Raw genomic sequence first — 9,739 nt, forward strand, 5'->3', positions numbered from 1 at the left:
TATATATATATATATATATATATATATATATATATATACACACACACACACATACACAACATATATTTGTGTGTGTGTGTGTGTGTATGCTTGTGTATCATTTGCTCTTTAGCTTGTTTCCTATTTGCATGTTAACATTATTAGATGTTACTGTTGCAGAATGGAGACATTTTTAAATTGTAAAGAAGATAAAAAGGAAAATCACAATTTTTACGACAAAGAAGGTGAAGAATAAAATTACAAATTCATACAAAAAATGCATTCTTGTGATGTGCAGGAAATATTTTATTAATAATTTCTTTTTAATGCAATTTTACATTATTAATTAAATTTTAAAATAAAATAGTATACAAATATGCCTGTTATATTTGTGTATACACACACACACAGATACACACTCATACACATGCATATATATTTATACATATATGTTTGTGCATGTATAATTGAGTCTCCATGTCTAGATGATTGTAAATGAATGCCACCCATTTTCCATCTTCTCTTTGGCCATGGTTACCTTGCTTGGTTATAGGTAAAGGTTGACAACAGGCAGCTGTGGAAAAGATGCCTTGAGTAAATGGTTCATGGAAGCATGGAAATGTGGATGATGAGCAAGGTTCTTGTGATGAGTTGACAAAACTCTAAATTGCATGGGGTGAGCCAAATGAGCCTGTTTTTGAATAATGACGATTAGTGATCCTTTCTCATTTATCCACTCACATGTGTGTATGTGTATGCATGCTTGTATGTGTGCATGTGTATGTGCTATCTCACTATTTACATATGGTGTATATACACATGCATACATAATATGTGAATGCTTTCCCAAATAAACTTGCACTTTATTTTAAGTGTCTGACAGAGCTGTAAGGTGAAACACAAACACTCACCTCTGAGTGCATTGCATCTCACAGCAGAAACAGCCATAAGCTAATGAATTTCATAACATAATTTCCTCTTTATTTTTGACATTTATTTAATATTGTGTGTGTGTGTATGTGCTATCTCACTATTTACATATGGTGTATATACACATGCATACATAATATGGAAATGCTTTCCCAAATAAACTTGCACTTTATTTTAAGTGTCTGACTGAGCTGTAAGGTGAAACACAAACACTCACCTCTGAGTGCATTGCATCTCACAGCAGAAACAGCCATAAGCTAATGAATTTTATAAAATAATTTCCTCTTTATTTTTGACATTTATTTAATATTGTGTGTGTGTGTGTGTGTGTGTAATCAAATCTAGACAATTTGTTGACAAAGGCGTTTAGATTTAGGATGGCAAAAATAGATTATATTTAGAAAAGTTAGTGTCTCACATGGTTTTAGCACCTTTGGTTTTTGTTAATTATTTTATTTTCAAAATGAGAATGATGGCATGCAACAAACATAAAATGAAAAAATGAAAAGAAAAGATAAGCTGCTGCTAGAACAAAGTATAACAGAAATTTCAAAACCTTGAGGTTTTTAGAAAGCAATATTTAGAATGTGAAGAAAAATAATTGTTGACATGACGATTGTAATAATGCACAATAGGTATAATTAACATTACGTTTACTAACAAAAAAGTATTTGAATTTTAATTTTTAGTCTTTAATCATTTATATTGTATCTTGTGAATTGACTCACCATAAGTTATGTTACAGACAATGAGTTCAGATACACAATTGCTGAAACTGAGAAAACATTTTTCTTTTTAATTCTAAACAACATATTTTCTGTTAATACTGGGTCTCTTTGAATCGATGTTTAATTTACCTTCTGAAAATCAAATTAATATACATAACTGAATACATTCCCCCACACATGTCATCGAATAATGTGACTTCAATTGCATAATATATAAAACCAGTTATAAGAACTCTGTGCTCATCCTTGCATATCAAAACAGAAATCTTCCCGCTTGTCCCATCTACAGGAAGGGCTCTATACAGTAAGTGCTTACAGTTAAAGGGCCCACAGTTTTCGTTTCATACAATTTTCAACTCGGAAAATTTCTGTTGTATTCCATTGATTCCATATTTCTTTTTCTTCTACCACATTTCCCTCACAAATTTTGACAAATTAAAACTATACTGAGAGACAAATGACCTAAACAGCTGTGCGTGAAATTTGAACCGGGAACCATGTAATTTCGAAACCAATTTCTTAACTACATAGTCACGTCTGTGTCCATAAGCAACAAATTCATAATATTTCTTTATTTACTTCTATTATTTCTGTAATGGTTTTGTTCATTGTAGTGGGTAAAAATTCTAAATATATGTTCGGAAGGCCATCAAACAGTTTGATTTCATATTGAAAATAATTTCATTAATGAAACTTGAAGTTTAATTTTGAAATATATAACTCATCTAAAAATTAATTAAGAAACAATACATCATTTTAATAAATATCAACCAACCCACACACCTTTACCTCACACACACTTAACAACAAGCAAATGAATTTATAAAAATAAAACAACAAATAATGACAAATAACCTAAAAGCAATATTTAAAAAAAAAACAAAAGAGAAAAAATGAAATTGAAATGAAAGAAAACCGCGAGAATATTAGTTCTTATTATTGCAAGATTTGCAAAAACTTGTTAAATAAATTGCAATGTCTTAATATGAAGTTGAGGTTTTGTAACAATTTGATGAAAATGAGTTAATTCAGAGCAGATGTTGTTAGGATGGAGTGGGAGTTACTCTCTCCACTTGAAGAGTATCTCAAAAGATGAGTGTTTGTGGCTGAAGGGTTTGGGGGAAAGGGAGCTGCTCTTTGCATTTGCCTGTTGTTTGGAGGGCAGCAGTTAGATGAGGGATTGTGTCCTTGCTCATCAGGGTGTTCTTGGATTTGTGAGGTTTTTTGATAGCCTTCTACTTGGAGGCCCTCTTTTATAAGAAGACTGTTTCATCCATACTTTCGCATAGTCGTGTACACTATGTATATTTTTTTTATCCCATCTCTCCCTCATTCCTATTCTTTTCTCCATGTTTTACGTACACCCTACCTCACTCACTCATTGTATTCCAAATAATGTCCTCTCCTACTTCATATCACTGCATATGGTGTGATTCCAAGTTAATTTGATCTATTTCTAGCAGGTCATACGACCATGTAGAGGAGGCTAATTCATTTGTTGTCATTGTTTGGCCTTTGGTCACTACTGATCCTGTATACCCATGATGAAAGACACTCCCACTTGTGTCTAATGTTATGCAGGACAACATCATGTAGTTTCATGTGGCTAGACCATAATGCAAATGAAATTGAACAGTTATTTTTAGCAGGTTATGGAGCCAAAAGAAAGTTTCATCACTGTCTCCTTTATACTGTTTTTGACTGATTGTATGAACAAAGATGTTACAGACATGACCAACTTATATATATCTAGGAATATATTGCTCAAAGAATAAATCTTTTATATATACATGTGTGTGTGTGTGTGTGTGTGCATAGCTGCAGCAGTGGGTGTGTGGTAAGAAGCTTGCTTCCCAGCCACATGGTTCTGGGTTCAGTTCCTCTGTGTGGCACTATGAGCAAAATGTCTCCTACTATAGCCCTGGGCTGACTAAAGCTTTGTGAGCGCAGGAATGGCTTTGCTTTAATTTGAAATGAGATCATAAAAAGCAAACATAAACCACTGCAGAGCTGAAAGTCTCCAGGCAAGCAATCTTTCAGTAAGACAAATTTTGGCAAGATTAAAATTGAGATGTAAAGTTTATATCGTAAATGTTTGATGCAAGAGTAGGGAATAGTTAAGTAGTGTAATAAGTTTAATTTGAATTCATAATTTCAATTAATTGACAACTAATAGTGGCTTGATCTAATTAATCTGTTAGATTTATAATGCAACTCAATTACAATGTCATGATTCCCGTAGAAATATCGTTAAAATTTGTTATTGTTGCATATTACCCACATCAGAACTTTTTAATTTGCATCAAAACTCAAACGTTGTTGACATCAACACAGTGCTGGCCTACTGGTTGAATTAAACTGAATTGGTAGAGCTTTAGAACAAATGTCTAGTGATATTTCGAAAGTTCTGGGTATCTCTTTGTTATTATTCGAACATGTAATTCTTTCATTGGTAGCTTTGGTGGCAAAATATAGCTTGCAGAGCTGTGGCACCACCCCCTATTTCCTAACAAAATCCCCCACCATCTCCACTTTTCCTGCTTTACAAATGCTCCTCCCCCACCTCATAATATTTTGCTATAAACAAAGTAAATTATTCAAATCAAACTGAAGATAATTTTGTGCAATAATTTCTTTTGGTGTATTGATAAGTACAGGAATGGTTAAGAACTTTACTTCTCAACCATGTGGTTTTCAGTTAAGTCCCACTGCATGGCATCTTAGGTAAGTATTTTCGACTATAGCTCTGAGCTGACCAAAGCACTTTGAGTGGATTTGGTAGACAGAAACAGAAACAAATCTATCGCATGTAAGCAAGTGTGTGTGTGTGTGTGTTTGTGCATTCCTTGTCTTTACTGCTGTTTGCTGCTTGAAACATTTGCCTCATTGACAATGACATTTCTTTTCAGTCTACCATGGAAACATGTCCAGGCTTATTGTCATGTCATGATATTTCCATAAACAAAAGGCTCATTTATATGATGTCATTTGTTTCCAGTTCTCTGCATAAACATGTCTGGTCAGTTTGTGGCTTGATAGACAGGGTAATTATTTCTTCACTCAGAAACAGGAAGGGGTTGGCATCGAGAAGGGCATCAGACCATAAAAGACTCTGCCCCTATGTACTCCCTTTCAACCTGTACAAGCACGATGCTGGTTTGGCTTATTTTCCTTTGATATCCCATCCAATAATGCTTTGCTTCATTGAAATACACACCCATGTCTGCAGAGAATTTATGTTTATATCTTAACCGCCCCTCCCCCATCATTGGGTAAATTTTGCGCCAATTCCTTCTTTTATTGTCTTAAAAAAAGATGTAATTAAAGGATGTAGTCTGTATACATCAAGAACTACATTGGATAAGGCAATCCTGGATAAATATGTCTGACAAAATAGCATGATAATAGCTGAACTGCGTTTGACCAAGTGCAGGCTCATATAGGGCTGACCTAGGGCTAAACATAACAACAACAGCAACAATTGGTGTTAATTTCCTTTTTCATGGTTGAGCGGATGAACAGAATCTAATTGAATCCAACATAATTGTGTGACAGTTACAGTAAATGAATGAAATGTTTCTCTCTATTCATCCGTGTCACTTCATCAGATTTGTTCCAGAGTCACCACTTTTTGAATCTCATTTATACCAACAAAAAAAACAAAACAAAAAAACAAAACACCATTTCTTTTTTGTTTTGTTTATTCTTTAGACATTTGCTGCCAAATTTATCAACAAAATGACGTTCAATTCTCATTGGTCCAAGAGCGATGATGTTTGTTGTTGTTGTGGTGTCGGCTACTCACTAAACCATGTATTGTAATGTGTGTGTATTTGCCGTATGTTTCCGCATATAAAATCTGTACATCATGTGATTATAAGTGATGTGTGACTGTAAATAAAGTGACTGTTCTGTCTGTTAATCACAAGCGTTTGGAAAGAAACATTTGAAGTGTTGGTGGCAGTGTGTGTCGGTGTGTGCTTGGATTGGGAGTGGCAGGACGTAATATTCCTTGTGGTCTTTAGGATGGTGGTGGTGGTGGTGGTGGTGGTGTACAGGGTGGTAACAATAATGATGAAGAGGAGGAGGAGAATAATGACAACGGGGGTGATGATGATGATGATGATGGTAGTAGTAGTTTCAACAGTTACAATGATAATGGTATGATGGTCATAATGATGATGGCAAAATAATTACATTGACAGTTTGCTCTTGGAACAAGGATTTGATCTTCACTGACAATATATGTTTGGTGAATGACTTACCAGCCGTGTGTGTGACTGGGAGCATGCACTTTTGCTACGTTTTTTGGTTTGGCTGTCATTAATTGGCACCAGGTGTCGATTTGCCTATGTCTTTCTTAACAGTTTCCCAATAAAGAAAGCTCCGAGAATATTTACTAGTGACTGAAAGGAAAAAACAAAATTAACAGAATAGTCCCTGCTGCGTATATATACTTAATCTTATACACACACACACACGTATTTTTGTCATATAATATACACTAAGTGTACATTTACTGTAGAAAACAAATGATGGCATTTAAAGAAAAATAAGCTGCAATTGGTGGTTAATAAATGCCTCCAAATCAACATGAGATTTTTTTCCATATATTTGATACAGACTTGTTGAATAGAATGAAATTTTTTTATCAAGATTTCTATCAGATGAAACAATGTTAGTTTACATTCCGTCAATGTTATTGTGCTGTATTTGTAACACTTGAACCGCTGGATGAGAAACAAAGGCAGTACTGAATAATTATGATTTGAATTAAATACAGCAATATGTTGTGTTTAATGCTCTACTGATTCTGTGGTCTCTTCCTCTGAAATTGTAAAGGCGATGATTTCTAATTATAATGCTTATAGTGTAAGAATTTAGAAACTGAGAGATATGAGCTAAACCATTTTGAAGAGTGAAGTTCCAAGCAGATAATGCTGTAAGCAAGATTTATCTTTCATTTGTTTCAGGCATTTGACAGTGGCCATGCTGGGGCATCGCCTTGAAGAGCTTAGTCAAACAAATTCTCCCCAGTGTTCATTTTTTTTAAGCCCAGCACTTTATCAATCACTTTTGCAAAACTGCTAAGTTATTGAGACGTGAAGAAACCAATACCAATTGTCAAGTGGTAGTTGTGAACAAACACAAAAATATGCACAGGAACACGCACACACACACGCACGCACACACACACACACACAACAAACTTCTTTTGCTTTAATGTGAAGGAACAACATGTGATTTGCACTAATAAGTCCTTGGAACGAATAAAATCAAGATTGACCCTTGCAGGATTTGAACTCAAAATAGAAAGCAACTTGATGAAATACCATTTAGATATTTCTATCAACCAAGACCCTTCAATGAAATTTTGGTACTTTTCAGAAATTTTCATATACAAACTGACACATAAATCATGAACAATAATTCACTGTTGGTTTGCAACAGCAAATTATACCATCAAGTTATACTAATATTCAGTTAGTTTTGCTTATAGATGTTACAAATGACTAAACTCTTGGCTAATTGTCCAATATCCTCAGCATTAAGTTTAGCAAACACAATGAGAAGCAGCAGAAATGTGTAATAAATAGATTAGAATTGATGGAGAGAGAGAGAGATAGAGAGAGAGCCGAGTTGGCCAGTTATGAATAAGCACTGTTCCTTAAAACAGTGGTGTTAACAGTAGGAGTGTGGTGCATCACATAATAATCCAGTCAGCTGGTTTTAGAACTATGAAGGAAAGGGCTGCTGGTTCGTTTTGTATCACAGGAGCATTGGGTTGGGTTCATAACAATTGAATTACCAGTTGAAATTGCATTATGTTCAATATATTATTCTATCATAAGCATTTTGCATCATTCCTGATAGTAATATTGTCAAAGACCATTGTTTAATGTTCATAACTTTTGAACTTTGAGATAAAATTCTGAAAGCTTTGGTTGAAGTGTCATGACAGCCTGCTTGTCAGTATTTCGTTAGGGGGCCTTGATATTATAAATTAAAATTGTCCACAAGTCAACAGAGTTTTAACATGTGCATTTGAACCGGATTCAAATATTTTGTGACTGTTAAATTAAATATTGCAATTGATTAAGATATATGGTGCACATGACAGAATCAACTGCAATGATTCTACCTGAGACATTTAATGCTTTTTTTTAAACTTGAATCAGAAATCATTTTAATACCAACACCATATTGTCTAGCATTTGCCTTTTGTCTCCTAAAAACATTTAGTTAACAGTTTTACAACATATTCTACAGGCACTTTTTCTGTAAATAAAACCATATTTTATTATCCCTACCCATAAAATAAAGAGGTAAAATGAAAACCAATAAAACATTTTCCTTTGAAGATGGTTGTCACATGTTTTTGATGCTGTTGTCCTACTTTCTTTTAATTATAGATGCCTCTTCTATGTATTTCAATTGAAAGAAAGTTATTATTTATATATTTATGATTTTTGCTTTTTTTATTTCTGCAAAAGTATAAAACTTATTTTCGTTTTTTTTGAAGTATGCAAAAACTGTGGGTGATAATATTCCTTGTTTAGGCAGTTGTCTGCATGATTTTGTTTGCTATTTTTTCATTTTTGTTTGTTTTTTTTCTTTAAATATCTGTATTTTACTCTCTACATTTCGTTGTTTCTTTTTTTTTTTTTTCCATTGCAGCAAATACATTTGCTGAAGCTCCGAATTTTACAAAAGGAACATGAAATTGCTGAGAAGAAAAGGTTTTATGATAATGAGGTTGAGAATAACAAAGAACTTGATGTGAAAATCCAAATGTCAAATAAAACTGCCAGTAAATTTCGACAGGATTATCAAGAGAAAGAAGAGCAAAGGATCCAGTTTGCTAGTGAGGTAAGGGAATTAGGGGCATTCATCTCTTTCTTATGTATTTTGGGGATTACAACATTGCACAGAATTGCAGTATTTAGATACAACTCTGAAGTCAACTTTGCTGTTCATCCTTTCAGAGTTGAACGAATAAAATACTGGTCATGTACAGAAGATGATGTCATCAACTAAGCCCCTCCCTTCAAACCTGCCATCTATTTAAATCAGAAATTATCATTCCAGAATCAGCAGAGCATTGATAAAAATATTTTGTGGTCTTTAACTGTGTCCCTTTCATTCTGAGTTCAAATCCCATGGAGATTAACTTATCCTTTCATACTTTTGAAGGCTGATAAAATCAATCAAATATTGAAATTGATGGAATTGTGAAAATCACTTTGCCCTTAAAACTGCCAGTATTGTAACCACCATCATCATCATTATCGTGACAGAGAAGAGTGCATAACATCAAAGTGACAGTGGAGTACAAATATACGAAACCCAAATTACCCATCATGACTACCCATCTGATAAGTGACATTGCTTTTGCTGGTTACTGGATTTACGGATAAGCATGCCAGACCTGTGTGTGTGTATGTGTGTGTTCCTCTGTAAGTGTGTGAGTGAGTGCATGTAGTACGGGTGGTTGGTAAAGTACATGTCCAGATACTAACATAAGCATACTAGTATGGATTATGTATGTGCATGTATGCATGTATATGTGTGTGTGTGTGTGCATGTATGGGTGTATATATGTGTGTGTATGTAGAGAGAGAGAGAGTGAGAGAGCAAGCATATCGGTAGTTTATTAATATTACTACTTATCATATGAAAACACTCATCTTATTTTGCTGGATATGATGGAATATTATCATCATGTTGTTATTTTTCTTCTTTCTTCAAATTTTCTTCCATTTCTCGCAGAGTGTTTTCCGTACACCTAGGGCAGAGAAACCCGTTGTATGCATTCCCAGTTTACACACACAAATTCACAGGTAAAACATGTATTTAAGAAAAAAAAAAAAATTCATGAATGGATGTTGTTTTCACAGCGATAATGCTCTTCTCAGAACATGAGTCGTTCCAGTTAGCACGATTTTTTGCACTTCCTGTAGGGATGGTAAGCCTGGTATCATTTTCAAATAGGTTTCAGTACCTTTTTTTAATCATTCCTAGAGATCCTACAATCACTGGTATGGTAGTTGCCTTGAGGTGCCACATTTTTTCAATTTCTATTAGCAAGTCTTTATATTTAC

The 9,739-nt window shown here is 34.0% G+C and overlaps 1 protein-coding gene across 1 annotated transcript in view; it reads left to right on the top strand.

The window, feature by feature from the left end:
• Nucleotides 1-8,675, top strand: part of LOC106868031 (coiled-coil domain-containing protein 39-like) — a 199,134-nt gene extending 190,459 nt beyond the window's left edge. The window contains exon 7 of the mRNA XM_052974700.1: nt 8,316-8,675. Coding sequence (XP_052830660.1) covers nt 8,316-8,675 — 360 coding nt within the window. The remainder of the gene's footprint in view (nt 1-8,315) is intronic.
• Nucleotides 8,676-9,739: the final 1,064 nt, after the last annotated feature.

The sequence above is a fragment of the Octopus bimaculoides genome, chromosome 19 (genome assembly GCF_001194135.2).
Source record: "Octopus bimaculoides isolate UCB-OBI-ISO-001 chromosome 19, ASM119413v2, whole genome shotgun sequence".
Taxonomy (NCBI): domain Eukaryota; kingdom Metazoa; phylum Mollusca; class Cephalopoda; order Octopoda; family Octopodidae; genus Octopus; species Octopus bimaculoides.